The sequence below is a fragment of the Bubalus bubalis genome, chromosome 16 (genome assembly GCF_019923935.1).
Source record: "Bubalus bubalis isolate 160015118507 breed Murrah chromosome 16, NDDB_SH_1, whole genome shotgun sequence".
In the NCBI taxonomy this organism is placed as follows: Eukaryota; Metazoa; Chordata; class Mammalia; order Artiodactyla; family Bovidae; genus Bubalus; species Bubalus bubalis.
The window spans coordinates 3,021,887-3,034,431 of NC_059172.1; the positions used below are offsets into that span (position 1 = coordinate 3,021,887).

At 48.7% G+C, this 12,545-nt stretch overlaps 2 protein-coding genes across 16 annotated transcripts in view; both read right to left on the reverse strand.

The window, feature by feature from the left end:
- CTNND1 (catenin delta 1) overlaps positions 1 to 12,545 on the reverse strand; it is a 47,254-nt gene that overhangs the window by 20,146 nt on the left and 14,563 nt on the right. For 12 of the 15 annotated variants that reach the window (XM_044929087.2, XM_025266013.3, XM_044929088.2 and 9 more), the window contains 2 exons: positions 1,786 to 1,902; positions 339 to 605 (listed from right to left, as the gene is read on the reverse strand). The exons of 2 other annotated variants lie outside the window; for them this stretch is intronic. In XM_044929087.2, the coding sequence (XP_044785022.1) occupies positions 339 to 533 (195 nt within the window). In that variant the 5' untranslated portion in view covers positions 534 to 605; positions 1,786 to 1,902. Of the gene's footprint in view, positions 1 to 338; positions 606 to 1,785; positions 1,903 to 2,432; positions 2,570 to 12,545 lie in introns of those variants that run through there. One more of the 15 variants, XM_044929084.2, reaches the window with a different exon arrangement.
- LOC123464995 (proteoglycan 4-like) lies at positions 5,462 to 10,462 on the reverse strand. Its single transcript, XM_045162906.1, has one exon. It carries the CDS (start codon positions 8,319 to 8,321, stop codon positions 6,810 to 6,812), a length of 1,512 nt encoding a protein of 503 aa, XP_045018841.1. The 5' UTR covers positions 8,322 to 10,462; the 3' UTR covers positions 5,462 to 6,809.

Consider the following 12,545-nt stretch of genomic DNA (forward strand, 5'->3'; position numbering starts at 1 on the left):
ACGAAGCAGGCATTTAATATCCTGAATTTTTGATATGGAGGAAGAGGGAAACCAGGGGGGAAAAAAAGAAGTAACTTGAGCACAGCTTCAAATTATGATCTGCCACTACCAGAACAGCATCCCGACCCAGAAACCCCACTGCAGCCAACAGGAAGTCAGATGGATGCTTCGAGAGAGATGTCCACACAACTCAGCAGAGCAGCAATGTCCTGTCTTAATCAGTACCGAGCACCCTGCGAAGGCGATCACTAGGCAGGGGCACGGGATGCCCGCCGTGTGCAGAGCAGCCTCCCCGAGGGGTCCGTGTCCGCGGGCAGGCCTGGCGGATGGAGGGTTACCTGGTGCCGGCGGGTGAGCGTGCCGTTGGCCAGGAGCGGGCTGGCGTCCTGCGGGGAGACGCGGACGCGCTCCAGCTGCGCCGAGACGTGGCGCCGCTCCTCCTCCAGCGCCCGGGTCAGCTTCTCAAATTGCGCCTCCTGCTCCTTCACGGAGGCCAGGATGCTGGCGGGCGACTCCACCTCCGAGTCGTCCATGGAGGTGAGGGCAGGGCAAGAGAAGATGGCCCACTGAGGGAGGGGGGAAGGGAGGAGGCCCCTCACTGCTCACTGCCGGGGAGGCGAGAGAGGGGAGAGAAGGGCACAGGTCAGAGAGGACAGGCGCACGAGTCACCCCAGGGCCAGAGCTGCCCCGCGCGGTCTGCCTGCAGCGCAGAGGGAGAGCCGCCACCAAGCCTGGGGCCGCCACCAGCGCCTGCACAAGCAGGGTCCTCTGCCCGCTGCCCTCTGTAACAGCGCTTGGGACCGCCGCTGAAAGCGAAGGTGCGACCAGCCCTGTGCCCTGCAGGTCAGTAAGAGAGGACGGGGCTCAGGACTGCTCACACACAAGCTTCAAGTCAGGCTCCTTTTCTCAGCGAAGCTGCAACTCCGCACCACAGACAAGCGTTCAGGGTCCCGCGGGACAAGCCGCCTCTCGAGACAGAGGGGAGGACAGATCTTAGTTCACGTCTCCCAGATCCGAACACTGAAACTGCGGCGGTGGTGGCAAACACACTCAACCAACACGCGAGTTATAACACCATACGGAGCGGGAGAGGTGAGAATATTCCCACCACCAAAAGCAGGGAGTGAAACTGAGGCCCTCAAACTGAATACGTATACAAAGGGCTTTTCTACTTTTCAAAACTGTACTACAACATTGAAGGCAGAATGTGTGCCTTGGCTAACGGACAAGAAAGCAGCAGAATAAAAAAGACTGTGCGAAAAGGAGCCATTTTCAGTGACCTCCACATCTCTTTGTGGAGTAGGAAAAGGAGCCATCATATGAAACTATAATAAAGTTATCCCTTCTAGCAGTTCATAGACTAACCTTTAGTCGATAGCTGGGACTTCCTACATCCCTGTCATCCTGAAGAAAGCTCTAAATAGGCTTCATTTTTACATCTTTACTTATTCCAACTAAGGGCAAACATCCAAGCACCTAGCGAGGACTTGTGTGTAACTACCCCCACAGATGATAGTTACTCAGAACTGAAGAGTGCCCCATACCCTGTGACGTGAGCTACCGAGTTGGCTAGCAAGTGGACGGGCACAGCAGTTACACTGTTGGAGTCATTAGCGATTCTCGCTTACAAGTCAGCAGTGGGAGACTTTCTGGGGAGTCCCAGATGTACTATGTTGAAAGGTGGGTTTCAGAATAAACCCTCTATTTCCCACCCTCTCATCAACATCTCCAGAAAAAAAGCACTTAACAATTTTTTATTGTTAATAAACATATTTATATACACACCTGTTAAGAGAAGGTCGCAACTGATTGGTTTAACAGAAAACAGCCCAGGCTAGATCCAAAGTGTCATGGGAGAAGCATCCCAGCCACCACAGCAAGGAGGAAGCAGGAAGGAGAGAGCTGTAGGAATACGTGGAGGAAAAACAGGAGTGAGAGGAAAATAAAATATATCTAATGTATTAAAAAAAAAAAAAAAAAGAGCAAGGGCAGATATGGGCGGAAAAACAATCTAGGAATGGGGGTAATTTAAAACATGACCTAGAATTGCTTAATGTGACAGATGCCCTTTGGACTTTGCTGTTTTCAAATACACGGACCCTGAATGTAGTTTTCAATAAAACTGGATTCTGCGGTCATGTCAGAGTTTCTCTACCTGTACTTCTGCAGAGCACTAGGAGCAGGTTATAATATGGATAGAAATTCATTTACCCCCTGTTCCCAGCAACCAAATTGGGAAGAGAAAACTGCTTTTGGAACGCCCTTCCGCCTCCTCCCCACCCCTGAGGCAGATACGTCCAGAGCCCAGTCCCAGCATGCCCACAAAGACGTTGGGAAACCAGTGCAATCGTCGTGCTGGGGAAGGCGTGTGGGGACTAGCCAGGCTCAGCCTTCGGCTTCAGTTCCCTTTCCCACGCTCCCCAGGGCCCTACCAAGCACAGACGCTCAGGCCCGTCTGCTTCAGCGTACACGCAGCGTTCAGCAAGCACGAGTATCCAGAGGAACTGACAAGCAGGCGCCCAACAAACTCCTTGGGCTTCCCTGGTGGCTCAGCTGGTAAAGAATCCGCCTGCAATCCGGGAGACCTGGGTTCGATCCCTGGGTTGGGAAGATGCCCTGGAGAAGGGAACGCCTACCCACTCCAATACTCTGGACTGGAGAAGCCCATGGACTGTATAGTCCATGGGGTCACGAAGGGTCGGACAGGCTGAGCAACTTTCACTTTTCAGACGCCTTAATTAATTCTCCATCACCCAGACTCCTCCCAGTGGACCAGGCCCTCAGTCCAGGAACGCAGTCCTCCGGCCTCTGGGTTCTGGGCTCCCACAGCCACTTACCAACCCCGTTCTTCCTCTAAGTTCAAAGGCCGCTGTCGCTTTCTCAATCCCCTACAGAGCAACAGGCCACTCAAAAGTCTTTTTTAAAAAATATTCCTCCCTTTCATTTTTATTACTGAATTTTAAATACTTGTGCTTACCCACTACATCAATGACCTACGAACCTTCCATACTGAAAGGACTCTGAGCTCGAGAGCTTCTCCCAGGTCGGTCTGAACTGTAGTTACTACTCGGGCAGTCTCCACCCTGTAATTTTCTTTGCTAATAAAAGACCAAACTACCACTACTATCGAGCATACAATGACAACATTCCCTGTTGCAAAGAGAAACTGTCAGTCTGCCATAAAATCGCCGCCTTTTGCCCCCATGACTTTAGGAAGGGTAAGGGGGCTCTACCCAGGGCTCCGAAGCAGGATCTGGAGACCCGGCCCTAATTTGGAGAAGGTGAAAACATGAAGAAAGAGAAGATCCGATTCCTAGGACTAAAAGCATGGGGGAGGCTTATCTGCCCAGAACAGGGCAGAAGCAGAGCTTTGCAGGACAGAACTGGGCTCAGAAGACACACCCCGTCCGCGGTCCGCCACTAGCTGACGACGGCAGCAAGGCCTGCCACGTTCTCGTCTCTAAGGTGCCAACACCGCCAGCCCAGCCTAGCCCAGAGCCGCAGCGAGGAGCAGCTGTGACGAGGCACATTATATAAATGTGAGGTATTAAGTTGTTTCAAGAGTTAGGTTTTATCTTCCAATTACATTACTTAATGATAATGCCTCAGCCTAAAACTATTTTGTGAACTAGTAGATGAAATTAACTGAGTCAAGGGCATACCTGGGTTCTAAGGAGTGGATGAGCTGGTTTTCCTACTCCAGAACTATTTACTAGGAGGTCCTGCCTAGACCAGTGTTTCTGGGACGTAGGGGGCTTCTCTTCAGCGCCTGGCAGCCATCACAGAATTACACATCTGCTATAATCAACTCTCAATTCCCTACTTGAGGCTTTAGCAGTTTATTAACAAGGAGAAAGGGAAGGTGAAAAGAACTAACAATCACTGAGTGTTTGAGATTTATTATCCTGGCAATCCTTCCAAGGACTACTAAGGAAGTTTTACTGCAAATGAGAAAAAGGCCTACAGGTGAAGAAATTACCCAAGGTCTCAGTTAATAGCAAATTTGAACTTAACTCCAATATAAAATGATAGTCCAACACCTCTCTCCTATAACTCGTAAGAGGTTTATTCCCAAATATCAAAAGAAAGGGGGAAAAGAAAAAGTTTCTACTTATCTTTAGGTTAACAGGTTACCCATAATGTCTCCATATAAGAAATAAGTGGGATTAAAAAAATAAATAAATGGAAGAAAAAGGAAAGCATATGTGGGGGAAGAGAATGAAGCAGTTAGGTAAGCTATAGAGGACAGTTTTCATTCCAATCCCAAAGAAAGGCAATGCCAAAGAATGCTCAAACTACCACACAACTGCACTCATCTCACACGCTAGTAAAGTAATGCTCAAAATTCTCCAAGCCAGGCTTCAGCAGTATGTGAACGGTGAACTTCCTGATGTTCAAGCAGGTTTTAGAAAAGGCAGAGGAACCAGAGATCAAATTGCCAACATCCGCTGGATCATGGAAAAAGAGAGTTCCAGAAAAACATCTATTTTTGTTTTATTGACTACGCCAAAGCCTTTGACTGTGTGGATCACAGCAAACTGTGGAAAATTCTGAAAGAGATGGGAATACCAGACCACCTGATCTGCCTCTTGAGAAATTTGTATGCAGGTGAGGAAGCAACAGTTAGAACTGGACATGGAACAACAGACTGGTTCCAAATAGGAAAAGGAGTATGTCAAGGCTGTATATTGTCACCCTGCTTATTTAACTTCTATGCAGAGTGCATCATGAGAAACGCTGGGCTGGAAGAAGCACAAGCTGGAATCAAGATTTCCGGGAGAAATATCAATAACCTCAGATATACAGATGACACCACCCTTATGGCAGAAAGTGAAGAGGAACTCAAAAGCCTCTTGATGAAAGTGAAAGTGGACAGTGAAAAAGTTGGCTTAAAGCTCAACATTCAGAAAACGAAGATCATGGCATCCGGTCCCATCACTTCATGGGAAATAGATGGGGAAACAGTGGAAACAGTGTCAGACTTTATTTTTCTGGGCTCCAAAATCACTGCCGAAGGTGACTGCAGCCATGAAATTAAAAGACGCTTACTCCTTGGAAGGAAAGTTATGACCCACTTAGATAGCATATTCAAAAGCAGAGACATTACTTTGCCAACAAAGGTCTGTCTAGTCAAAGCTATTGTTTTTCCAGTGGTCATGTATGGATGTGAGAGTTGGACTGTGAAGAAAGCTGAGCCCCGAAGAATTGATGCTTTTGAACTGTGGTGTTGGAGAAGACTCTTGAGAGTCCCTTGGACTGCAAGGATCCAACCAGTCCATTCTGAAGGAGATCAGCCCTGGGATTTCTTTGGAAGGAATGATGCTAAAGCTGAAACTCCAGTACTTTGGCCACCTCATGTGAAGAGTTGACTCATTGGCAAAGACTCAGATGCTGGGAGGGATTGGGGGCAAGAGGAGAAGGGGATGACAGAGGATGAGATGGCTGGATGGCATCACTGACTCGATGGACGTGAGTCTGGGTGAACTCCGGGAGTTGGTTATGGACAGGGAGGCCTGGCGTGCTGCGCTTCATGGGGTCGCAAAAGAGTCGGACACGACCGAGCAACTGATCTGATCTGATATAGGACATCATCTCACAACTCTAACACCTGAGTCTCATGCCAAACATACACAGCATAAAAAACAAATTATCCTAGAGACCAGAATCTGCAAACCATTAACTAATTTTGGCAGTTAAGAGTCATGAAAGCCTCAAGACTACAGGCCAACACCTTTACCGGTTTGCTACTTTTATTCTCAATGGATTACACTTGTCCTCACTAAAAACAGGTCACTGGGAATTGCCTGGTGGCCCAGTGCCAAGGCCCTGGGGCTTCACTCTCACAGCCCCACGTCAGTCCCTGGTCAGGGAACCAAGACCTGCAAGACATGCAGTCAACACCCCCCAAAAAAAGATCACTAAGGAATTCCCAGGGTGGGGGAGGGAAGCAAAGTGAACAGGTGAAACGTGCAATTCACCGATCACTAGACTTGCTGAGAATACCCTCTTTATTCTTAACAAGCCAAGACCTATAGACCCTGAATCGACAAGGTTCCCATATTCAAGTACAGACAACAGTAAATATCCAATCTCTTCTATAAGAATTCTAAACCAAAAAAAAATAAAAAGTTGAATTAAATCAGATACCCAGAAAGACCAAACAGTTCAACCATGTCAACCAGGTAACAGGGCAAAAAGTCACCTGCCTACAGCACAATCCCCACGATGATGTTCTACTGTAAACAGGCTGCAGAAACGGTTTGGAGTTAGAATTCTTAGAGGTTAAGAATATCAACTTTGTAATCACACTGACTGTGTTCAAATCTCAGCTCTGTTGCTTCTTAGCTATGTGACTTTGGGCAAATCTAATCCTCAGGTTTCTTTTCTGTAAAATGGAGAAACAGGGAGAAACAAGACACAAGGGACAGCTGCGAGGATGAAATGAGAGGCTCCATGGCAAGCACTCAGCAAACGCCCGACGCACAGAAAGCTACTGCTACCAACACCGCTGCAAGGAGGCCAGTCCTGAAGACTCACTGGGAGGACTGATGCTGAAGCTGAAACTCCAGTACTTTGGCCACCTCATGCAAAGAGGTGACTCACTGGAAAAGACCCTGATGCTGGGAGGGATTGGGGGCAGGAGGAGAAGGGGACGACAGAGGATGAGATGGCTGGATGGCATCACTGACTCGAGGGGCGTGAGTCTGAGTGAACTCCGGGAGTTGGTGATGGACACGACTAATACTACTACAAACAGCTAACATAAAGGACTAAGGTTTTGGAGGTGTTGGGTTTGGGAAGTGTTGGGTTTAGGGAGGTGTTGGTTGGGGAGGTGTTGGTTGGGGAGGTGTTGGTGGGGAGGTGTTGGTGGGGAGGTGCTGGTTTGGAGGTGTTGGTGGGGAGGTGTTGGTTGGGGAGGTGTTGGTGGGGAGGTGTTGGTGGGGAGGTGCTGGTTTGGAGGTGTTGGTGGGGAGGTGTTGGTTGGGGAGGTGCTGGTTTGGAGGTGTTGGTTGGGGAGGTGCTGGTTTGGAGGTGTTGGTGGGGAGGTGTTGGTGGGGAGGTGTTGGTTTGGAGGTGTTGGTTGGGGAGGTGCTGGTTTGGAGGTGTTGGTGGGGAGGTGTTGGTGGGGAGGTGTTGGTTTGGAGGTGCTGGTTTGGAGGTGCTGGTTTGGAGGTGCTGGTTTGGAGGTGTTGGTTTGGAGGTGCTGGTTTGGAGGTGTTGGTTTGGAGGTGTTGGTTTGGAGGTGCTGGTTTGGAGGTGTTGGGTTTGGGAAGTGTTGGGTTTAGGGAGGTGTTGGTTGGGGAGGTATTGGTTGGGGAGGTGTTGGTGGGGAGGTGTTGGTGGGGAGGTGCTGGTTTGGAGGTGTTGGTGGGGAGGTGTTGGTTGGGGAGGTGTTGGTGGGGAGGTGTTGGTGGGGAGGTGCTGGTTTGGAGGTGTTGGTGGGGAGGTGTTGGTTGGGGAGGTGCTGGTTTGGAGGTGTTGGTTGGGGAGGTGCTGGTTTGGAGGTGTTGGTGGGGAGGTGTTGGTTTGGAGGTGTTGGTTGGGGAGGTGCTGGTTTGGAGGTGTTGGTGGGGAGGTGTTGGTGGGGAGGTGTTGGTTTGGAGGTGCTGGTTTGGAGGTGCTGGTTTGGAGGTGCTGGTTTGGAGGTGTTGGTTTGGAGGTGCTGGTTTGGAGGTGTTGGTTTGGAGGTGTTGGTTTGGAGGTGCTGGTTTGGAGGTGTTGGTTGGGGAGGTGCTGGTTTGGAGGTGTTGGTTTGGAGGTGCTGGTTTGGAGGTGTTGGTTTGGAGGTGCTGGTTTGGAGGTGCTGGTTTGGAGGTGTTGGTTGGGGAGGTGCTGGTTTGGAGGTGCTGGTTTGGAGGTGCTGGTTTGGAGGTGTTGGTTTGGAGGTGTTGGTTTGGAGGTGTTGGTGGGGAGGTGCTGGTTTGGAGGTGCTGGTTTGGAGGTGTTGGTTTGGAGGTGTTGGTGGGGAGGTGCTGGTTTGGAGGTGTTGGTTTGGAGGTGTTGGTTTGGAGGTGTTGGTGGGGAGGTGCTGGTTTGGAGGTGTTGGTTTGGAGGTGTTGGTTTGGAGGTGTTGGTGGGGAGGTGCTGGTTTGGAGGTGTTGGTTTGGAGGTGTTGGTTTGGAGGTGCTGGTTTGGAGGTGCTGGTTTGGAGGTGTTGGTGGGGAGGTGCTGGTTTGGAGGTGTTGGTGGGGAGGTGCTGGTTTGGAGGTGCTGGTTTGGAGGTGCTGGTTTGGAGGTGTTGGTGGGGAGGTGCTGGTTTGGAGGTGCTGGTTTGGAGGTGCTGGTTTGGAGGTGCTGGTTTGGAGGTGTTGGTGGGGCATTTGAAGAAACCACTCGTCTCCGCAGGCTCCCCTTTGCCACTAGCTGTAGTTCCATAAACTACAGGCTACACGAATCCTTCACACTCTTAAGGGTCGTGAAGTCGCTCAGTCGTGTCCAACTCTTTGTGACCCCATGGACTGTAGCCCACCAGGCTCCTCCATCCATGGAATTTTCTAGGCAAGAGTACTGGAGTGGGTTGCCATTTCCTTCTCCAGAGGTCAAAAGACCTGGAGTTCAAGACCTGGCTTTGCCAGAAACAGACTGTGAGACCTTGGAGAAGTTTTAATAACCCCATGTAAGCTTTACTTTTTGTTGCTTTTCCGAGTTTAGCTTTATAAGATATGTAAAACTGTAGACAGGGTGACTCTGAGCCTCTCTCCCACCTCCACCCAATTCAGCGAAGTATATCCAAAGAGATGACCAAAATTAGGCACATAAATCTCTGTGGAAAGAGAAAGATTATTTGTCTTCAGATGGAAAACTCTTAAACCCCACAAAACAGTCTTTGGGCTCTGGAAGAAAGCAAGAAAAAAGAAATTTTATCTTCTGTAGCCAGGTTCAAAGGCAGCGCTGTTCCCTTCTATTTCTTCATTACAGAATCAAAGATAAAGTTACGTCCTCCCTCTAAACGCAATGATTAGCAAAAACTTCATCATCCTAGGGATTCCAAACTGCTTTTTTAAAAGGTACAGACTGAGCCATCTACTGAAGATCTCTACACCTCAATAAAACATAGCACCTGTAACACTACAGAACATAATCAGACCAAAAAGCATAGGCGTTCTAAACACGTAAAGGTATTTATTTGCCTTGACTGGCATTTGCCAAGTTCAAACCAAAATAGTCCAGTTCAACCACACAAAGAGAAAATCCACACTTAATTTTTAAATCAAAAGGAATATATTTTGTCGATCGTTTTCCAGGGCTTCTTATCACAGAGTGCTTATACCAAAGTCCAAAGTCTAAGCACCCCACCCACCACTTGAAGTTCCACCATCTGAACTGAGAACAATTCAAAGCTCAGTCAGAACAATTCTAGTATTTCTCCCTGCTGGATAGACTTGCTCCTACACTAACTCAAACCCTGGACAAGATCTGCAATAAGACGGAAAGAGGACTATGTTCACTTCCCAACCTCCTGCCAACTGGGCACTTCTCAGAATTACGTGGCCTGCTTTATGACCGGCCCAGCTTCTCCACTTAAGAGCACCCAGAAGGCTGACCGAAGGAGACTCTGCAAGGAAGGACTAGGTCTCACCGTGTCCACCACTGCGTGCATGCGAAGTCCCTTCAGTCCTATCTAACTCTTTGCGACCCCGTGGACTGTAGCCCGCCAGGCTCCTCTGGCCATGGGATTCTCCAGGCAAGAACACTGGAGTGGGCTGCCATTTCCTCCTCCGGGGAGCGTCTTCCTGACCCAGGGATGGAGCCGAGTCTCCTGCCCTGGCAAGCGGGGGCTTGTTACCACTAGCGCCACCTAAATCTAATGCATTAAGGGACTCTGGTAAATCATCCTCCTCTTAGAAAAGAGTGATCATGCTATCTCATTGGAGTTTCTGAGAAAAAAAACGGAAAACAAATACATGAAACTCTTGGGTGGTTTTTTTTTTTTTTTTTTTTTTTAAGAAATACTCCTTGTTAAAAGGCAGCTGAGCTAGCAATCCCTATAGGTCACTTAGGACACCTTAAATATTCTAGTTACCTGTTCCAGGATTTAAATGTTTTTTACTGTGACTTAAAAAAAACAAAACAAAACAAAAAACCTCCACCATCTTGACCTTAAATTCAGAAACCAGATGGAACATTCTTATTCCTCTTTTCCCCTCCCAAGTATCCTGGGAACCCCCCAAACCGTAATATACTAAAATGGCTAAATGCTAGGCTGGCTTTGAAGCAAAGTAAGGGTGCGGCTCTCATCTACAGAGGGGGCCCAGGACTGAAATGGTATGGAAGGAAACAAAACCTGCTTCTCTGGAGGGCGAGTGACACACAGGCAGGACTGGTCTAACAAGTCCTTCCGATCTCTCAGGCCAGGCTGCCTCCTCCTCCCCCACTAACCACGTGCCTCTCCAAGGCCTTCCACCAGGACAGAGAGCACTGAATTTTCTCTCAATCCTGAGAGTCTGAGACACACTGAGCTACTTACCTGTATCCCTGTTGCAACCCTGCCAGAGGCACCTCAGCCAGCCTTATAAGGAGAAAGCAGAGCTTCAGGGAGAGGCCGATAAGAAAACAAAGATAAGAAGGAGGGGCCAAAAAAAAAAAACAGAGGGAGGTGTCAGACTGGAGGAAGGGGAGAGGCCAAATGCCTTTCTCCATTCTACAAAAAATGGGAGAACAAGAGGGAGGTCAGCATACAAAGGGAAATTAGGAAAAGTCTACTCAAAACGGAACTTCACTTCTGTCTCATAAAAGAGAAATCCTAAAATTAACTAGGATACCTTACACTCTTCACTACCACAGGCTAGGAACAAAAAAATCCACGGGAAAAAAGCTTAACCTTAAGGTTTACTAGAGGTCACCCAACTGTTTGAGTTCACATTGCTTTTTTAAAGTGGCAGCTTCTCACCGACCTGCCTAACTTTCTATCTCTGGTATTCCCACCGACTCTTTTTGCCCATTATTTGAAGATGACCTGGAAAAGCTGAAAGCATGTAACTGAATCACATCTACAGTCCAGCTTCCTCAGAAAGCCCTGAGCCCTAAAATGAGCAACAAGACACCGGTTCCATTAGGTTTAGGGTACGCCTCTTTTGACACAAGCAACAGAGAGACAAGTGTGAGTCTATGAAGACATCACGAGGTGTGAAGGTCCTATTTCAGCCACAGGGCAGATGGCTGAAGGAAATGTTTCGCTCTAAAAGAAGAAAATCTGACCTTATAGGGGACAGTATTTGTGAGTTATTAATTACTGACCTCTGCCTATAAAAACACACACACACTGCTCCCAACAACCTGAGGTAGCGTTGGCCCCTTCTGTAGACGAATAAACTTGCACATCAGAAGGATTCCTGCCCAAGGTCAACACAACTAGTGAGTGGCAGAAACTTGAAAGACTGAGTGAATATGAACTTTCTATGTTTCTTGGGGTTAAAAGTCATTCTAATTCAAATTCAGAAGGTGACCAAAAGTAACTTTTGGGTGGGGGGATGGAGGGGTGGTGACAGAGGATGAGGCGGAAGCATCTAGACCTTTGGGCACTACCTTCATTTTAAAGAGCAAGACCTTACTCAGTTCTGGAGAAGAATAGCCAGAATTGAAATACCTTAGATTTCTCATTTTAAAAGGAACAAGAACTCAGGAGAAAAGCTAAGAGAGACAAAAGAAGTATTACTTTGTATAAAATCACCTACTTTTACCCTGAAAGGCCTGCTATTGAAATCTGGCTACTTGCCACATTCTCTAAGCAGCGCGCAAGAAAGAAAATCTAATCACAAATATCCCTACTACCATTTTTAATGTGACACCTCACTAAACCAATAGCAGAGATTGGAGGTGGGATAGAAAACAGAAGGAACTAGAAGTAGGGAAGACTGTGCTAGGCAGCGTCAGAACAGAGGGGAGGGACTGTTCTAGTGGTATGCCAGCAATCTGCCTCTAGGGCAGCTGTCCTCCAGGGTAATCAAAGGCCGCTTGTGTGCGTCCTCAGGGACGAGCCAGCTCCGCAAGAAGTTGAAGACTCAGCCACCCAATCCACAAGTTGAGAAGAGATGCCTGATTCACAGCTGGAATGGAGGGCAGGGAAAACACAAAACAAGGGGAGCTGGGAGTGGGAAGGGGTGGGGGCGCTACAGGTGCTGGTTCAGTCTAGACGGAGGGGGAATCCCTGACATCGACCAACCGCAGCCCACTGGAGCCAGGGAACTGCCAGCACCTCTCAATACTGAGAAACGGGGGCGCGGGCGGGCGCTTCCCTTGGTGGTCCAGTGGTAAAGGCATCACGCTCCTGATGCAGGCAGCCCAGGTTCGAGCCCTGGTCAGAGGAAATGGATCCCCCATTCACTGGCACAGTGAAATGAATAAATACAAAGATAATTTTTTTTTAAGAAGTAGGTTTCTCCAGCTCCGTATGGACTAAGGCATCCATTGGAATTGCCCCTTTCTACGATGCATGAGACAGGGTGCTCGGGGCTGGTGCACTGGGATGACCCAGAGGGATGGGATGGGGAGGGAGGTGGGAGGGGGGTTCAGGATGGGGGACACATTGACTCATGTCAATGTAT